This window comes from Podarcis pityusensis (assembly GCF_964106645.2).
Source record: "Podarcis pityusensis genome assembly, chromosome: 8".
NCBI classification, from domain to species: Eukaryota; Metazoa; Chordata; class Lepidosauria; order Squamata; family Lacertidae; genus Podarcis; species Podarcis pityusensis.
Genome location: NC_138033.1, coordinates 40,012,386 through 40,033,013, shown reverse-complemented (window position 1 = coordinate 40,033,013; position 20,628 = coordinate 40,012,386). Strand labels below are relative to the sequence as shown.

Genomic DNA, 20,628 nt, shown 5'->3' with positions numbered 1-20,628 from the left:
GGCAAAACCACTGGGTCAGTGTCAATTAGCCTGATGGCCATAGCAGCAGGAGCAGAGGAGGAAGGAAGCACCCATTATTTTAGCAATGCTTGTTTACATTAAGCCATAGTTTATTTTAACAATGGTTTAATGTGATGTACAAACCAGGCTAGCCTATTGGATGAACTTCAGCTTTCATGGCATGCCTTCCTCTTCTCTTAGATTATTTAAGAGGAGAAGAAATGGGGCAGATGATGTTGATGTGGATATCACATTGGTTGTAGGAGTTAAAAGTAACATGCCTTTTCAAGTCCATGTTGTAATATTTTATGAAAGTATATTGCTTCTTTTAAATAAACTTTCCCAATTTACTTGAAAGTAACATGGATTTTCTTGAGAGAAAAGTTGACTGAGTTGCACTTTTGATAACCCTTTAAACACACACACGAACATATTTGTACATGTTTTGAAAATTACAATAACTTATTGCCTTCTGTTACCCTTTTTTAAAAACATGGTTGTGACTGCATATTTAAAACATTCATATCCTGCCTTTTGGCCTCATAAGCTATATGGTGAAGTATAGAGGATGTAATTCTGAGAACAAAATAAATATCATAGCTGTTAACTTATGCACAAATTAGAAACAGCAGCATCATTGACAATAGGCATATATTTTTTTAAAAAAATTCTGGAAGCAGGTGAGGAGGAGCTGGTGGTGGAATTTAGCATGATGAAGTTTCCTAAGTGAGCAAAAGAATCTTTTATCCTAGTTAATTAGGAGGGAAAGCTTTCATGTGTAACTAAAAAAACTGTGGAGATAATGGCCATAAAAATGTTTTATTTAGTGCCATTTATGTACCTGTCAGTTTACAGAGTAATGTAAGCCAAAGGACAGCTCCTTGTCTGTAAGAGCTCATAATTTAAAAAGGGAGAGGAAGATCAAGAAAGAGTAATAGGATGATTGTGCAGCAATACAGTTATATATACTTAATTTTTTGTGGAATGAGAGGTTTCACAGAAGAGTTGGTTGGGAGGGATTTAAAGGATGGATTCATGCAGTGTATGTATCCCGGGAGGTAGCACCAGCAGGAGGGAAGGCCTGCATGGGAGAATGATATTATTTTAAGTGATCAGTAGGTCTTTAGGTTGAGGTTTTGCTTCAAGGTAGTAATTGGGAGGTATGATAATCATGGGCAGTGATATCTTGGAATATGAAGCTTTTGGAGAGCTTTAAAATTAAGGACAAGAAGTTTGTGCTGGTTGTTGAAAAGGACAAGATGCCAGTGAAGCAAGCTGAGGCATTGCAAGGTCTAAGTAAGGTGAATGATTTGGCTGCCTTATTCTGGTTACAGGTGGCTGAGTTATAGTAAAAAGTTAGAAAATATGGTTGCAGTAATCCAGGTGGGCAGAATGTTCTGGATTGGTCTTGCCAAAAAACAAAGGTTTTGACATGTTATAATAGGTACATTCCAGAGGAAACGTGGTATTTGAGTCTTATCTGAGAGACATGTGGCTGTATTTTGCTACCCTAAACAAGCTTGAGATGGTCATCATGACACTACCAAACTTCATGGTGGGGAAAACTGAGTGTTTCTTGAGTGAATGAGTAAATAAAATAAAATCCTACTTGAAGTGGTTTTCTGGAGAAAACCAGTGGAACTTGATTGAGAGAGACTGTAAGACTAAAATGTTGAGCAGGTGCCCAAGAGCTTGGTGTATTTAGAATTCTAACTGTTTTCTTGCACAACTTGCCTGTTTTGTATCACTTTATAAAATACTTAGTAATTTAACCAGCTTTTAGTTCTTTTTGTTTATAAATCTGCAGCAGTGAGTGTTATCATAAATGGAGAACAAAACACAGCCCTGAAGATGTTGGGCATTTGGTTAGCTCATCATAATTTACGTAACATATGGACTTATTTATCTCTTAATTTTTAGTGTTCCTTATTTTGTCTATAACGAATACAGTAAGCTTTCATGTCTTGCCTCAGATCATTGCAGAATAAAAGTTATGTTTATATGAGATAAGGATTGTTTGTGTTTAAAAAACTGTTTGAAAATGAAACTGACAGATACAGTTGAGGCAATTATAATTAAGTGAAGTTATGAGCCAGTTAATAGAATGGTTGAATTTTGGAACTGGTTATTGGGATTCAAGTCCCAGTTCAGCCTTGAATCTTGGAGCAAGTTATTTCTTCCAAGCTTTGGTTTTTCTATAAGATTGGAATTGTAGTGATTGACTTCCTAGTTGTGTGGGGTGCACACTAAAGTTGGTATAGACAGAAATACCGTATTGAATGCATTGGTCTGGTTTGTACATCACACTAAACCAGGCATGGCCAAACTTGGCCCTTCAGCTGTTTTTGGACTACAACTCCAATCATCCCTAGCTAACAGGACCAGTGGTTGGGATGATGGGAACTGTAGTTCAAAAACAGCTGGAGGGCCAAGTTTGGCCATGCCTGCACTAAGCCAAAGGTAAACCATAGAGAGGTGATATGCATATGCATAACTTGTAAGCCAAACTATGACTTAGCAAGGTCATGTGATCCACTTTGCTCCTTCCAAGTTCTTTTTACTGTTGCACTGTACTGAAATAAACTAAGGTTTGGCTTGAAATGTTGGCATGTTGGCCGAAAAAGGGCTTGTGGCTAAGTGTTCACCTCATTCAGTGCTATTTCTCCAGAAAAAGAGGTACCAGAACTCATCATGAATGCCTCCCTTGCTCTCTTTAATGGCAATGGCACCAACCTGAGAGGTGCCAGAACTGAATTCCAGTGAGTTCCGGCTGAAAAAAAGTCCTGATCTCACTAATCATGATATGTTTGTAGGGGAACTTAAGATAAATTTGTTGAGAGAGTTGTTGGCATACCCTAGGGGTGGGTATCTTAGCTGAGGTGTTTTTCTTGCTTTTAAAACATGTTGACAAGCACTGTATTCATTTGTGTAGTTGTGACTTGCAGTATGTGAGGCATGACTTGCCAAATGCTAGTAAAAGGCACCTTTTAAACAATTAAAAATTGGGTAATGTAGTGAAAGCCATACATAATGGAGAATAATCACTTAAATTTTCTGTTTAAATTTTCATGTCTTTTCTGCACTATAGATGTACAGTGAATGTGTTTTTTTGGGGGGGGGGGACTTCAGGGAGGTTCAGTTTGTTAGTTGAGGACAGAACAGAAGTTGCTTTAAGGTTTCATCACCATGTGTCACAGCTGTAAAGCAAAGGCTGTAGGTTGAGGAATTGGGCAGGGAAAGGATCCTGTTACTAGGCAGACTTAACAGCAATGTCATATTTTCTGGCACAGACAGTGAGAGCAGTTTCATTTTTCATCTGCTCTTGGCTAGCATCTCTGTAGCTTGGAGGGTAAATTGGGCAGGACAAGCAAACCACACATATAACATGTCCAGGTTCATACATAATGCTAAACAACAATTAAGGTTATTAAGCCAAGAGCATCCCATGGATTCTTATTTTCCAACAGACCATAGTTAATAAACCATAGTCAAGATGCTGGGTTGGGTTTTCATTTAACACCAAACCATGGTTTAACATTGTGTGTGAATCAGGCCAATGTGTAGGTGGTTTCTTTGGACTCAGTATTCTCAGAAAATACTATTATGGAAGGAGAAGCATATCTCACGTGGAACACATCCAACTAAGGGAGATGCTGATGTTCTTTAATAGTTGTCAGCGTTTGTTGCTCCTCCAAGGTATCTTCTAAGGTTATAGTATATCTTACATTATAAAAACAGTTACTTGATCATGCAGTTCAATGTGAGTTTGTCATGTCTGGGCTCAAATGTGTGGAGGAGAGGACAATTTGCTTTTATATGGCAGTTTAATTACTGTGTTAGCTTCTGTGATAATGCCAAAACATTAGGCTTCTGGATTCTTGTCTAGAGACTGTATAGTAATATTGGCATTGTCTAAATTAATTTGATAATGTTTTCCCATTCCATTCACCCTCATTAGTACAAGAATCTAGAAAATGATGGGAGTTATAGTTTAGCAGTATCTGGAGGGCTGAAGGTTCCCCACACCTGGTTTATATGAAGTCTGCATTAACTTTTGTGCTCAGTGATTCAGTTACATATATGCACAATACAGGCAGCGAGCGATTTAGGTGTGTCCAATATGTGCTTGACTTCGCACAATGCGCAGCACACTGAACTTGGAGATGACCTGAAAACCTCTCAAAAACATCACAGAAGGGATAGAACTGGTGAGGGCAGGGATGGGACAGGGCAGCCTTACGCAGGCCCCACCAACATATGTGCTTCCAGAATGTAACCCCCATGTGAATTGGTTGCCTGTATTACATATTGTCTAGGTCAGGCTTTGTTGCTTTAATAGCAGTCTGTGCTGTGAAGTTGAATTAGCCTAACTTTACATGCTGGTGTGCCATCACCAACAAAAGGTCATTTGGCATGTGTATATACAAGCAATGGAAAGCTCAACTTGGCACTTCTCTGACACTGGATTAGTGCAGAGATTATTGTCCTAAAAGGCCATGTCCCTTAGTTGTGCAATTCCTATATGGACAGCACCTCTTTGTAGACCAGAGTTGGAGAAGCTTTAGGCCTCAAGATATGGTTGGACTCGAACTCCCATAATTGCTGACAATTGATCATGGTGGCTGGTGTTGATGGGTGTTGGGAGTCCCACAACATACAGGAAGCCACAGGTTCCTCGTCCCTGGTGTGGGCCATAGTATGTGAGTGGCAATTTTACATGTGTGTGTGTTCCAACATGTGTATACACAGTGGGGAAGGCAGGAAGATTCTGACCAAGTATATCTGACAGAAGTACCCCACATATAAGGGCATTTGCCCATGGTCTCTATTCAAAGTTTCATATTCATTTTCATACAGAATAGCATTCTGTTTTAAGAATTCTGCAATGTATTAAGTGGCCTTAAATATACTGTGGATTTGCTGCTGCTGTGTAGATTATGTTCTCTAATGAGAAAACATCAGTTTGTTTAAAAATGCATGAGGTTTGGTGCTCATTTTGTTGTAGCCACATTTTAAACATGCATTTGTTGGCCTTTGTGCTGGAAAGGGTAGCTGTACAAACCAGATAGACCTTTTTTTGGTCAGGATATACTAGAAGGAGGAATATTTCAAATCTTGGTCTCAAAGAAAGCTACAGGCACATTTAGCATTTACACTGTACAAGTGAGAAATGTGTCAAACAATGTTGAATGAGCAGTTATATTGTTTGTTTAGCAGCAGCAATGACATTCTGCTGGTATTGTAATTCATGAAATCAACACTATCGTTTGAATCATTTGTTCACAAATGTCTGTTTCACTGAACTGTAAAGTTATAGGCTCTGTTTCAAAGTGATGCAAAAGCATATTTTAGTAGTACAAGGCCTTCTTCAACAACAGATTCCTATATTCCTGCTGTTTCTGGTTGGGGCTGCAAGGAAGGGATTGAAAGCATCACTTTCCTAGTTTAAACTAATGCTGGCAGTAATTAATGAATCAAATTATGTATAGACTTCAACAAAAAATACGAAGATAATATTCCCAGCTGATGATATACTGTATTTCTTGCCGTATTTTTCGCTCCATAAGACACACCTAGTTTTTAGAGGGGGATTGCAAGAAAAAAAAATATTCTTTAAAGGGAGCGCTGAGCAGAGCCTGTATGCATCCCAGGCTCTGCTCAGCATTCCCTTTCACGAGCCGCGTGGAGCGTGTGTGCGGCGCTTGCAGGCTTTTCCCCGAGGAGGGAGAAGCGCCCAAGAGCCACACACACGCTCCGCGCGGCTCGTGAAAGGGAGCGCGGCTCTTGCTGGCTTTTGCGGGAGGTAGGGGAAGGGACAGAGGGATGGCCTCTGTCACTTCCCCCACCTCCCACCAAAGCCAGCAAGAGCCGCGCTCCCTTTAAAGAGCGTGGAGAGCGTGCTTTTCCCGCCTGCCTCCCGCCTGCATTTGCTCCATAAGATGCACACACATTTCCCCTTATTTTTTAGGAGGGAAAAAGTGCGTCTTATGAAGCAAAAAATATGGCACTTCTAAGCAAAGCTGCTTTTTTTTTTTAAGATGCTGCCCAGCTTTAGTATGACCTTCAATAATTGAAGTATTTCTGTTGCCATTTGTGTGATCTGCACTATGTGCTGAGATCCTTTAGAAGTAAAATGTGAAGTACAGTTAGGCTGCTAGGTTTTTTTAACCATTCTTTGAAAGAACACACACAGAAAATGAATGTGCATGAATCTGGTACATGTGGTTTGGAAAGGATAGGCTTCTTGTTTTTTGTTTTTAAATAGTGAGTATTGTCTGCCTTCAAGGATAGGGCAGCTTGTCTAAATAAAATAAGCATACTGAAGGAAGAAGCTCTTTTTCTGTAGAATTCAAATTTTACAGGAAGCTAACAAACTTGGTACTGATCTGATGTTACCTTTTTATTAATGAATCAAACTTTTTTTTAAAAAAATTGAATGAATTTTTGTAATGATTTGGTTATATTATATTAATTTTATCTCCTGTGCTTTCTTTTATATTGCTCTCTTAGTATTTTGAAATGTTAACTGTTTTGGACACTTTGTTGAAGAAGGGTAATGGAATTGCTAGAAATGTCAGTGTAATGAAAAATTCCTAAAACAAAGTATTTAAATAGTTTACCAAGTTACAATAACTGCACTTCAATGTCTCTTTCAGATCTTGAACCTGATGACTGTGCTTCTGTGTGCATCTTCAGTGTAGATCATTCATCATCTGTAAATCATCCTATTTGTATCCCTTGTCATGGATTTCAGTCACATCATTCTCCTTTGTCTTCGCCTACTAGACTGCAGGGTCATAAAAGCTATGAAGGAATGTGTGAAGTACCACAATCCAAGTACAGTGCACTAGGTGGTCCTAAGACATTTGAGTGTCCTAGCATTCAAATTACATCTATTTCTCCTAACTGTCATCAAGGAATAGAAGCCAGTGAAAATGAATTGCACACAAATGGCCCTCAAAATGAATATATGGAAAGGCCTTCAAGGGACCATTTGTATCTTCCTCTTGAGCCATCTTACAGGGATTCGTCCCTTAGCCCAAGTCCTGCCAGCAGCATTTCCTCCCGAAGCTGGTTCTCGGATGCCTCGTCTTGTGAGTCGATTTCTCATATTTATGATGATGTGGATTCAGAACTGAATGAAGCTGCTGCTCGATTTACCCTTGGATCACCTTTGGCATCTCCTGGAGGTTCTCCAAGGGGCTGTCCAGTGGATGAACCCTGGCAACAATCTTATGGATTTGGGCATGCCTTGTCACCTAGACAATCTCCTTGTCATTCTCCTAGGACTAGTATCACAGATGAAAATTGGCTTAGCCCTAGGCCAACCTCAAGACCATCATCGCGACCTACATCACCGTGTGGGAAACGGCGACATTCTAGTGCTGAGATCTGTTATGTTGGTTCACTTTCTCCTCACCATTCTCCAACTCCCTCTCCAGGACATTCTCCTAGGGGAAGTATAACTGAAGACACATGGCTAAATTCTTCTCTTCATGGTCTGACTCCTGGCCTTTCACCTTTTCAGTGTTGTGCAGAGACTGACATCCCTCTTAAAACACGAAAGACCTCTGAGGATCAAACTGCCATTATATCAGGAAAAATAGAGCTTTGTTCTGAAGAACAGGGTAGTTTATCACCATCACTTGAAACAGCAATAGATGATAGCTCTGGAGCCCAGCATATGTTAAAAAAAGACTTGTCTGGTGACCAATTTCTTTCTGTTCCTTCACACTTCACCTGGAACAAACCAAAGCCTGGCCATACTCCTATCTTTCGGTAAGTAATTGTGGGAAATGGACTACTTGTGCTGTTGTCTTTATATGTACATATGACTAGAAGTTGATACACTGTAATACAAGATAGTAAGTCTCTTTAGGCAGTTGTATTCCTAAGGTATTTTGTTGTAAACAAATCACCTAGTGCCTGAACATTATATTGCCTCACAAATTACAACTAAATAACTTGTAAATCATTGAATAGGTGTAGAGATAATTTGGCCTAGACACAGGCCTCATTCAAGCATAGTGCTAAGCTATTTAAAGTTTTACTTCCAGTTTTAACTCTTCAAACATGGATAAACTGTGGTCAATCTTAACTATGGTTTAGGGAAACAAATCAAGCCATGGTTAATTTATTTCCCATGGCTTATTTCCCCAGGCTATGGTGAAAATTAGTTAAGATAAATCAGTTTTGGATTTGGATATAACAATAAATTGCAAACACTTAAAAATGAAAGTCAAAGTTCCTGATCTCTTTGTAGCCTTGCCAGAGAATTAGAGACTAATGAAGAGGGCGGGAAGAGACACAAGCCCATAGTTTAGTGTTGTAAAAAAGGTAAAAAGGTAAAGGACCCCTGGATGGTTAAGTCCAGTCAAAGGTGACTATGTGGTTGCGGTACTCATCTCACTTTCAGGCTGAGGAAGCCGGCGTTTGCCCACAGACAGCTTTCTGGGTCATGTGGCTAGCATGACTAAACTGCTTCTGGTGCAACGGAACACTGTGTACCCAAAGCAAACCACAGTGACCCAGTTCACATGACATGGTGAGCCAAACTATGGCTTAGCATGACTATGCAAACATGGACTTCCAGAGAGGAGCTTGCAAATTGACTGCTGGTTGGAGCTGATGGTTGTTGGAGTCCAACAGTATCTGGAGGACCACAGGTTGCCCAATCCTGCTCTGTACCCTTCCAAGCTGTAAACAAGAAAGTACATATGCTGCTGTTATGGTACTATACTCTGTTCTTTGCTAGATGTTCTACAGATGTAGAAACAGATAGGAATTTCGCCTCTTATCTCTCCCCCTCCCCCTTTTCTCCACCAGAATGTAGCATTTTCAGAATCTTATGATCAAAGTAGGGCACATCCACACCATACATTTAAAGCACATTTAACGCATATTTCAAGCACATGGCTTTCCCCCAATAACCCCAGGAACTGTAGTTTATTAAGGGTGTTGGGAATTGTTGTCATGTGAGGGGTAAACTATAGTTTCCTCAGGATTCTTTTTTTGGGGAAGCCCCCCCCCCCCAATAGTTAACACAGCACCCTTTAGGTCTTTCCAATATTCAGCTGGGCAGCTACACGAATATATCCAATTAGGGACTTGAAATGACAAGCCCCCTTGTTGTTTTGAACAGTGTTTAGCAGGGCCAGTTCCAGAGATTTCAGTATTTGCTGTCCAGACATTTTAGTAATTCAGCAAAGTCCAAAACTGCAACACTTTTTCATAAGTCCAGCATGTATGCTGGAATGACCCTGGTTCCCAGTATCCTCTCCATCATATTATTGAATTAGATATCTTCATTTGAAACAGTCTCATACGCATCATATACCATTTTTGCACAATTTTTAATGTTTGCTCCCTCCTACTAGATGATATGGATTTAAATGGGAATGTTAGTCACATAGAATTCCAGCAACTGCCTTCAATCAAAATATTATCCTCTCTGACTCTCACATCCCTTACAGGCCCTCTGCAGTGCCCATATCAATGTTTAAAAGTAGTCATTTGCATTACCACATTTTTCCTTGGTTGGTTGCTTTTTTCAGATAATTTCATCTGGTCCATTGAAATTGATGGACAAGGCTAACTTGGGTACATTAATTTCAGTCGGTTTATTCCAAGTAGAATTTAGTTGGATGCAGCCTGCAGAGTTTATGTTGGGTATGTTGAGCCCACTCTTCTCCTTTAGATCTCCCTGATAGAAAAATGAGAGTGCTTTAAATAATTCCTACCCATTTCCCTTCTTTTATCAGTGCAATGGAAAAAATTGGGTATTATTACTTAACATTTGTTTACTAGCCAGATGTCTGAAATCAGAAGGCTTTTTTAGATTTACTCTGATTTTGAATTAGCAATTCAACAATACTTTAATCCTTTTAGGGTTATCAGTCATGGGTTATCAGCCATAGCTATTGGTGACTGCCTAAACAGAAACAAAGCATATCTTAACTATGTATTGCTCAGTAACATGCGAAACTAAGCTATATAAACAAAGCCTTCAAATATATTTGTTGACCTGGGAATAAGTGTCCCCATAAATTCAGCAGGTACCTTTGAAGTTATTAGGTGTTAGAAGAATAAACAGTTTAATGTTTACGCACCATCTAATGGATCTTTAAAAATGCAGTTAAGTTTAAGAAGTTAACACAGGTGCGTGTGTTTGCCCTGTGGTGTTCCGATTTTCAGTCTTTTAGCAGTGGCAAACATTCTGACACCAGTTTAAATAAACTTTGGTGCCATGAAGCATTGGCGTTGGATCCTGAAACCACAATTGTTTTGCATTTTCCTAGAAACTGGAGCCAGAAAGACAAACTTACTGGCGGTTGGAGCATCCAAACTTCCCTAAATAAAGCTCCATGTTCAGTTACCAATGTAATAGTGGAAGATAACCTACACATACAGTGGTACCTCGGGTTAAGAACTTAATTTGTTCTGGAGGTCCGTTCTTAACCTGAAATGGTTCTTAACCTGAGGTACTACTTTAGCTAATGGGGCCTCCTGCTGCCGCCGCGCCGCTGCTGTACAATTTCTGTTCTCATCCTGAAGCAAAGTTCTTAACCCGAGGTACTATTTCTGGGTTAGTGGAGTCTGTAACCTGAAGCATCTGTAACCTGAAGTGTCTGTAACCCGAGGTACCACTGTACTTGATTCTTCAAAATTGTGTAGTGCAAGGTCAGAGGCAAAAGAGAGAGGAAAAAACCTTGAAATGAACAGTGTAGGCTAAGGCAACATTTGCTATATAAAGGTAAAGGATCCCTGACAGTTAAGTCCAGTCGCGGACAACTCTGGGGTTGCGGCGCTCATCTTGCTTTACTGGCTGAGGGAGCCGACGTTTGTCCGCAGACAGTTTTTCCGGTTATGTGGCCAGCATGACTAAGCCGCTTCTGGCGAAACCAGAGCAGCGCACGGAAACGCTGTTTACCTTCCCACCGGAGCGGTACCTATTTATCTACTTGCACTTTGACGTGCTTTTGAACTGCTAGGTTGGCAGAAGTTGGGACCGAGCAACGGGAGCTCACCCCGTCACAGGGATTCAAACTGCCGATCTTCCGATCGGCAAGCCCTAGGCTCAGTGGTTTAGACCACAGTGCCACCACACATCCCAACATTTGCTATACTTTGTGTAAATAGGTTTGGGGCAATTGATGCTATTTGCCTAAGAGCAGCAAATAGCCTGACATGCAGTTTGACAAAAGAACTTAGGTTTAACAATATTGCCCCTTGGAACAGGAAGCCTGTTTCTCAAGGTTAGAGCTGTAAAACAGAAAGAGTTTTGTGGCTGATCACTCTGCTCTTTGCCCACTTGCATGTTAAAGCAGTACACACTTTCTGCATTAGCTTTGCAATGCTTCTCTTGCTTGGTATTCCTTAGCCAGTTCTGCCATAGATGCTGGGCACTGGTAACTGCTGTGCTATCAGACAAACAAATATTTAAGTACTAACCATAAAGAATTCAATTAAGACTGTCATAGTCAAGTTGAACTACAGTGTATGTCATTAGTGTTTTAAGTAGGCAAATGAGATTCTATGTTCAGATGCTGGATTTACTAAGTGGTTTCCATTTTTTATATGTTATACTTGGACTAGTTTCAGTTGCAAATAATTTTTCTGTCCTCCTGTGAAATTGGATAGGTGTCTTGGACCAGTCAGCTGGGTAACTTTGAGGTGGTAGTGTATATTTGTTTTGTTTTTCATAAATGAGATCAATTTAGTGTAGCATTCTTAATAGTACATTGACCACTCACTGAAGGCTTCTCTTGATGGTGGGATATGAGAAATGCTAATAAGCAAAAAAGGTTTTTGGGTAATGTTCTCCCTAATGAACATTTTAAAAATCTGCATCTTTTCTCTGATACTTGTTTACTCAAAAATACATTGCTAGCAGATACGCTTTTTACCTTGGTCCCCTCTACTTATTTAAAGTTTAGCTCTTATTTTGAGTAATGCTGACATTTCTTCTGGTATTTTTGTAGGAATTCTCAGCGTTTCATTCTCTTTCCTCTAATGTTAGAGGAGAAAATAATGATGAATAAAGTGTATGCATTTAATTATAATACAGCTGCTATTATTGTCTGCTATTGACAGAGCAGTTGCCAACAAGTGGTGATCATTCTAATAAGAACTCTCATGATTTCTGTCAATTTTGATAAAACTATATTTGTATTATTTGTTCATATATGCCCTTGCAGCTTGGGTGAACAAATTCACCTAAGTTTACAAGAAATGCATGCTTTCCTCCTTGGTTTTTCATCTTCTGAAACATAGAAAAAGGTGGATGGTAAGATGACTTAGCTAATTAAGGGTTCTGCTTTTAACCTAGAAAAGGCTGCATGGATTTCATTAAGTTAGGAGGACAGCACTTAATTATGGAAGGTGAATCCAGACATCTATCAAATAAATCTGTCTATTGGGAAAGAGGCAGTCATGGCCATATTCAGTAGGCTAGGGTTTGCAGGTGTCTGCTTATGCTCCATACGAAAGCTTAGGCAATCGCTGTATTACAAGCAGCAGTCTTTCCATGACTTCAGAAATGTGAGTTTTACAGCCTGGCTAATGAATATTTTGGAATAATGCAAAAGTTTACCGTGGGGAGTGAGGCTCAAACACCATAGTTATTGGCTTTGTAGTATTATACTTCATTGAAGAGCAAATTTCAGATTAAGATTAATAAGAATTATGGTTCTGAATGCAGGTTTAACTGCTCATGATGGTCACATTGTATTTAAAACAGTTTAAAGTACATAACTTTTAAAATTTGATCCTGCTATGTTTGTTTGACCCTGCTTAGACTTCTGTTTTGTTTTGTTAGCCAATCTTTTATTTATAATGCTACAATAAAGATAAGTAAGAATCCCTCTATGGCTGCTAATAACATTTAAAAATTGTTTAAACATCTTGAAAGACCAGTAACAATAGAAAGCCCACATATGCATTCCTTAGACTGAATGATCAGGGTTTTTTTAAATAGAACTTTTAATGTATTTAAATAAGAACCTAAACTTCAATAACGCATAAGAACAAAAAAAAGGAAAACAACAAAACTGAGTGAAAACGAAAATTAAACTTGTACACAAATAGTACAAACTTGGGGTGCTTCATTCACATTCCCTGGAAAACCCTATTATTGGTGTTGGGGTAGTAACATTTTTTAAAATTCTTGTTTTATTTTTAAATATCAGGATATTTTCTTTGAATGATCACATAGTTGGGCTCAAACTGTTCCACTCTTCTGATCAACTCAAGAAGTGAAATCTGTCCCAAGTAGGCCTCTCTCATAATTCTTAGTGGGTGAAGTGGTTAATATGAGAGGAAGTGCTGGCTATGATATGCTGGACTAAAATATATATTTTGGATGGGATGGTTGTTCTCTTTTACCAAGCACACAGCTTTGGGCTCACCATACGTGGAATGGTGAGGGAGGAAGGGGACACCCACCTAGCCAGCCAGATCAACTGAATTAACCCTGGTAATCAGTGCAGTGAAAGATGTCACAGCCAGATGGCTCTCACATCTGACCAAAGGATACAGGGCTTCTGTTAAGGGTTGGTTTTTTGAGTTAAATTTTGCAGAGGAGATTGGGTGAGGACTTCTGCATGCAGTGAAGGTTTATGAAAATGCAACAAATGTCACTTTTGCACATGGTAGTCTCTCCTCATTCATACTATGTCCTTTTCATGGTAGCAATTGCCTTATAACTGACCACATTACCCTTGTCCAATGGTGGACAAGGTCCACCATTGCATGAAATATTTTACTGTATTCAATAGATTTTTATTCTGTTTGATTTATGTATGCTCGCTTTTATTACTGTATTTGTAGTGCTTGCTGCCCTTGGCGCTGTTTAGGAGTTGAAAGTGCAGGGTATAAATGTATTAAATAATGAAATCTGTTCACTTCTTGTTTTTAGCACATCTTCGTTGCCTCCCCTAGACTGGCCTTTGCCTACTCAATATGGACAGTGTGAATTGAAAATAGAAGTGCAACCAAAAACTCATCATAGAGCACATTATGAAACAGAAGGCAGTAGAGGAGCAGTAAAAGCATCAACTGGTGGCCATCCTGTAGTGAAGGTAAAAGATGCTAATATAATGTTTTATCCGTGAACTACTGTTAACTTTGAATGTTAATGAAGATTGTAATAGAGGTGTGTGTTGAATCATAAATTTTGAAGCATTTTTAATCTAATCCATTCCCTTGCCCCATCCTCCAGATGCCCCACAACATAGGCCACCCGTTGCTCATCGTTAGCAAAGTCATCATGCTGCAGTTCCAAAGCGTACTCTGTTTCCGTTCAGAACTCATTGTAGTCCTGGGGTTCCCCCCCAAACTTGTGTACCAGCCCCGGTAACTTCCTTGCGATGGGGGTGGGTCTGACCTGAGCATCCTGAGCTCGTCTTTCGTCCAGCCGCGCCATCAGGAGAGCTACATGCTGTTCCAAATCTCGGTTTCTCTCTACCAGACCTTGCACTGCAGCTGCTTGCTCCGTCTCTCCGGCTCCTCCGGTCTGGCTCATGGTGCTGCCTCCCTGGAGCTACACACAAGCAACGTCGGTGACTGACGGATTGCTGTAATGGGTTTAGGGGTTGCTCATGCGTAAGTTGCCGCCACTCCTGGCTAGGTTACCTGGTTAACCCTTTCTGACTGAACAGCCTCCAGCATCGTGACTGTCTCAGTCGCTGGCAGAATCCGTCAGTGGGCGTTTCTTAAACTTCTTCCAGCACAAAAGTTCCTTGACGCCAAGTCTCCTCCTACTCTCCCTGCGCGGAAGTCTTCTGCGCAGGGAGGGTGTGGGCAGTGGAGTACCCGTACTCTCTCCGCTGGTCTCCGGCGAGGAGTCTTGGAGCCTCCTCTCCGATTCCCCCATTTGCCCCCCTTCTCTACTGGTGTTACGCTGATTTCCTTCCCCAGCAGACGGGCTCCCTCTCTCCCTACTGGGACCCTCTCCACCATCCCTTTGGAGCCTTTCCTCCGCTTCCAGCTCCGATGGCAGTTCCCTGACACAATCCTTTGTACAAGTATTGGAAAAGCTTTGAATTTTGTTCATCCCTGATTATCTGTGGCAAATGACTGTTACTTTCAAGGGATGAGGTGCATTTTCTCTGTTCTGGTAATAGCTTCTGTGCCAGTAATGGAGAGAAGTGTGTTGAAGAGCAACATTACTGAAGTTTCATGTATAGTTCTCATATTCAGGGGTTGTTGTTGGGGTTTTTTGCCTTAAAGATCCTGTCTCAAGATAGAAAAGAAAACCAGATTGCCAAGAAATTAGTTTTCAGAAAATTACAAGTTATGTTTGATAATAAGTGAAACCATACATTATGTTTATGCTCTGTTAGTTGGGACTTTAGCTTGCTTACTTTGTGGATTGTGTTTTTAGTCTAGAAATGCGCACAATTAGAAAAAGCTAGTTTTAATAGATGTGATAATAGTTGTTTGTCCTAAAGAATGAGATGGAAAATGTAGTAGAAGGTGGTACTTTTTGTTAGAAACTGTCTATAGGGCAGGGGCATGCAGGATATCAAGTTCCACAGAATATGCCATTGAGGAGAGTGTTGTTCCACTTAGTTCCTTCTTGTGGGCTTCCCATGGGCATCTGGTTGACCACTGAGAACAGAATGGTGGATAGGTGAGTCTTTGGCCTGATCCAGCAGAATTCCTATTGAAACTAATCCTGTCCTATGAGCAGTTTCCTAGCAATAGGATCCACACTCCAGTCCAGAAAGCAAGCGTAACTTGACTGTGTTCGGGAATTTTGGTAGGAGCAATGACTAACACCTGCTCAACATGTCCTTTTTATATACCGTACAGATTACTCGCAATTTACACACATTCAACTTTTCAACATTCAACTTTATGGGCTTAGCATGAATGAATGAGGCATAAAGGGAGTGGGTGTCTGGGGAAAATAACTTTGGCAATCCTACCTGCCATTGTACCCATTGTGTTTTGATTATATGCAATTTTGGCTTTATGTGCTACATAACTCCAACGTAAGCTGAGAGTTGTCTGTATAACACAAGTGGGCTTTGAGATAAACGTTATACCATATATATGAAGAAGCACTGGGATTTTTTAAATTATCAATTCAGGTTGGGAGATGGGAAGGAAGAAATTTCCTAAATTGTATAATTTATGTAACAATTAAATGAGTGGAGCCCAAATAGAAGCTTGTTTTACTTCCCTGGATAGAAATATTGAAAATGAAACAGAACCCACAGATCAAGTTCAAATTTTAACAGTATTAGAATACAGCTCTTACTTTTTTAAAAAAGCAGCTGTTTATCCAAGTAAAACTACTTCTTTTTAATCAAGAGGGCAAACACTCCCCAGGTGAAGAGTCTAGTTGTATTATATATTATTATTATTATTCTTCCTCTGCTTGTTTCAAATATCTCTTCTTTTTTAGATTTGCCATATGTATGTAAGACTTTAGCACTAATTAGTAGGTATTGAACTGCTTTGAAAGTAAGTTAGGATGTAAGCGGCATTTCACCCCCATTTGTGTTATTCATGAAGTTTATATACATATATGTGCTCATGCACATAGATTCAGTAACTGATACTGAAATGTATGTGATCTATAGGAGCTAATGTAAAGGGATGGCAGCTCCCCATGCAGGAGATACACTACTATTCCTTATCACAACTAAAACTCAGTTGCTGATCTGTACAGTCATTGTTCAGTCTCATCTTGTGAAGAGGGAAGAAGTTGAGTGGTCTTCAGTCTGTACAGTTTTAGTTAACTGTGCTGTCGTGCTTTCTTGCTCACCAGTTGGTGCTGGGCACACCAGTCCTTCCATTCTCCCCTTGCCTTTGTGTGAACTTAAGTTATCCAGAGAACTTTTATAACTGGACAGCCTATAGATATAGTTACCTTAAAGTAAATAAAAATGCTGCTGTTCTAAGAGATTTACCCATAGCACTATTCGACTGTTTGTCCACTTTCAAGTGTGCATTAATGTGTCCAATTTGAGTGATCATCTCTTCTATTTCAGTAGTGCAGTTGACTTTCTGAGTTGCTTCTACAGTTTTTGATTGAGAGAGATGCAGTCTTCAAAAAACAGCCTCTGTAAACAAAGTCTTGAAGCAGCTTGCCAAAAGTGTAGTTTATGTGGAGCTGGGATTATTGAACTAACTTTGGATAAGCTGATAGTTTACAAGGATTTTTCTTGTTTTATAATGGTTATTAGAACCAGTTAAGTGTTGCAATGTGAGATTGCTAGAAACCTAAACACCATGCATAGCCTTTTATAGAATAACATCTTAGCAGTAAGTATTAAAATTGGTTGTTTACAACTTTTATTTTGAAATAAGTTGGCTTGTGTGAAAGGAACATTACTAGGACCACTTCTATAATTAAGCAAAATAAAGTGTGCTGAGCATGGAGTTCATATGAGAGCCTTTCCACAAAGCTTACATTATTTGATGGGGGCAGTATTGGGGTATGAATTATAAGGTACTGGAAAGTAATAAGAAATACCAGTCAGGATTCTCACTGGGTGGCCTTGGACAAGTTCCTGTTTCAGCTATTAAAGCTCATGGACTGGTGGTGAGGATAAATGAAGATAACCTAGAGTTTCTTGGAAGATTGGTGGGATACAAATGCATTGAAAATGAGATGAAATTTAGTTTAGCCTTGAATTGAATTTAGAACATTTCTGACCATAATTACTAAAGGAACTTTCTCCACTCATTCATCACAACTTGACTGTCATGTTAGTCTGTTGTGCCTCTGTTTCTGGTGGCTGTTCTTTCTTGTATTTTCTTTTTTAAATAGAGGTCTCCAAGGGCTCCATCATTTATTATCAGTTTTTAGGTCCAAACTAGTTATAAAAGTGAGAGATCTGTGAACATATCGGTTGCATTTCAAAATCCTCTATTTCACTCTATTACTACTGCATTGGTAGTAGGTTTGAATCAGGGTTGTGCAGTGGAGAAAGGGAAGATTAACCCTAACCATGTGTCATCTTTCCATTTTTAAATCCCCTACCAGTTGCTGCTTGCCCCATGAAGAGAACATTAAAATGTCTTGCAGTTCCTCCATTAAGCACAAACTGATCTTGTGCCACTGTTTTATTTTCCCTCTGTGCATGAAGTTGGGATTTTCCTGAAGCTGGTACAACTATATGTGTTTAGAAGTTAGCACTTAATTATGAAATCTCTGGCCTGGTAGCTGGAGAGTTTGCAAGAGAATTGATAAGGTGATGTTGATGAAAATGTTGTTTAACGTTGGAGCATAATGTTTAATATTAGCTTGCCTTTTCCAGCCCTTCCATTGTATGTTCTCAAGATGCTTACCCCCAGCACCTTTGAGGCTGTTCTGTATGTTGGCGGTTAAATACAGAATAAACTGCCAATCTGCTAAAGGAGGTGGGGAGTCAAAACTAGAAGATACAAAAAACGAACTTTGACTAAAATGACTTTAAAGTTTGCCTGTTCAGTTTTCTTTGCTATATGCATGCTCATTTTATATTTTTGAAATTTTTTACAAGTACCTGTTCTGCACCAGTTCTGTGCTTGTAGCCCCCCAATCTGGATTGTGTGGGTTATTTTCTGCAAGGACCTATATAAGATGGTAACTTCAGATCTGGAAATTTAAAGGTCTAACCAAAATAATTCTAATGCTGTTTAATATGGTAACATTATTTCATTCCAAAATGTCAGTTACCAATTCAAACAATATGGTCAAAAGCTTAACCTTGTTTTTAAATTTTATTTTTATTCCTTTTCTTAAGTTTAAACAACAACGCATGCACACATATCACAACATACACAACAGAAACAAAGTTTAACTTTGTAATAAAAATCTGCATGCATCTTTGGTTGAAAGCATTGTGTTCTAGATATTTTCAAATATTAAAAATGCATACATACTGATTTTCATAAATTCATCTCGCTTTACATAAAAGCAGAGTTATCCACCTGTAACACACTAGTACAATTAGTTTTTTCGGGGGAAACTATTGTAGCTTATCCTTTGGTGACCTTCTCTCTTCAGCCTTTCAGCTTTAGTTTAACTTAGCATCCACTGACCTTTGCTATGGAAACGATACAGAAACACACAAACAACTTGGCAGAGTTTCCTCCATAAAGCAATGGGTTGTGTGTTACAGTATACAGTTACTAGCAGAGGGTTTTTAGAGGTCAGTAGTGACAGTGTGCTGTAACTTTTTCATTATTTACAACATTCTGTTTGATCCCTTGGGTGAAGAGTATATGATTATGTTTACAAAATGAAAGTGTATGATTGTGTTGCACATGAGTGTGTTTAGATTTAACTGGAGCAGATGCTGGTAGTAAATATAAATTTATTTTAAATATACTGTGCTCCCTTTTGTAATATTACACTTCTAGCTCATCTCCTCTCCCTTCAACCACCAGTTTAATTTACTATCTTTGTGTAAAGGACATATGGTTGCATATTCAACAGGCTGGCATTGGTGTCAGTAATCTAATTAAACTTAATATTTATGGGATGTTATATCACTGCCTAACTTGTATGAGAATTTTGGATTTTACAGAAGGACAACAATGCAGCTGTCATTCCAAGTAGACATACACATTTTCTTTCTGGAAGACTTGTAAAGGGCGAAATCATGCAAAACTCTTCTGCATGGGTGGATTCGTAGTTAAGGAAGACGGCATTGAACAGAACTATTGTGGGGACATAGGTTGCTGCCTTTACACCAGACCAGTTTATTTGTCTGTCCTAGGGCTGTCTCCTCTGACTGGCAATGGCTCTTTAGGGTCTCAGGAAAAGGTCTTGTTCTTTACTTGTTACCTGGTTCTTTTAACTCGAAATAACTGGGACCTTCTCTGTATAAAGTATGTGCGCTACCACTGAATTATGGTCAAATGTCTCTCAGAAACCTTAATGCCAGGAAAAAGAATCTTGAGACAATATTGATGATAGTTATTCTGGTTTTTTAACTCCTCAGCTTCCTCTCCAAGGAGATGTACAATAAAATAGTCTCTACACAATACTGTAAAGCACAATACAGTTGGAACATCCACTCTGGCACAACCTATTTTATTTATTTATTTATTTTATATATCTATATTTGTACTGGGTGATACCTGGTTTTCAACATCATGATATATCACCAGCGAAATATGATATCTCTATATATCACAGTACATATCTGTGGTGGTGGAGGGCCTTGCTAGGCCTCCCCATGGCGGCAGAGGGTCCTGCCATACCTCGCTGCAGTGGCAGAGGGTGTGTCGTGTTTCCGCACAGCAGCAGAGGGCCTTGACAAGGCTCCCTGCGGTGGTGGAGGGCCTTAAAATTTAAGAAAGTAGTAGATTTAATAAAAATATTAAATAAACTTCCATATAATATATTTAATATATTTTCAACCAACTTAAGAATAGTTTAAGTGATTTGCTAGCCAAGTTGCATCTGCTTCCCCACTCAGAGGTCTAAGTGGAATCTCTGCATGCCTAAGCCCCACTGAGTTCAACTAAACTAACTTCTACCTTCCTGGGAGCAAGCCTCATTGAATTCAGTAGGGCTTGCTTGTGAGTGGACACAAATTTGCTTGCACTGCTTACTGAAAAACACCCTCCCCATCATTCTCACATAGTACCCAACCTCCCATTTCAGCATAAGGCAGCCAGCTA

General features: G+C 39.4%; 1 protein-coding gene across 1 annotated transcript in view; it reads left to right on the top strand.

Moving 5' to 3' along the window:
- NFATC3 (nuclear factor of activated T cells 3) overlaps positions 1 to 20,628 on the top strand; it is a 54,177-nt gene that overhangs the window by 7,263 nt on the left and 26,286 nt on the right. Inside the window, exons 2-3 of the mRNA XM_081015813.1 lie at positions 6,657 to 7,779; positions 13,916 to 14,078. Coding sequence (XP_080871939.1) covers positions 6,657 to 7,779; positions 13,916 to 14,078 — 1,286 coding nt within the window. The remainder of the gene's footprint in view (positions 1 to 6,656; positions 7,780 to 13,915; positions 14,079 to 20,628) is intronic.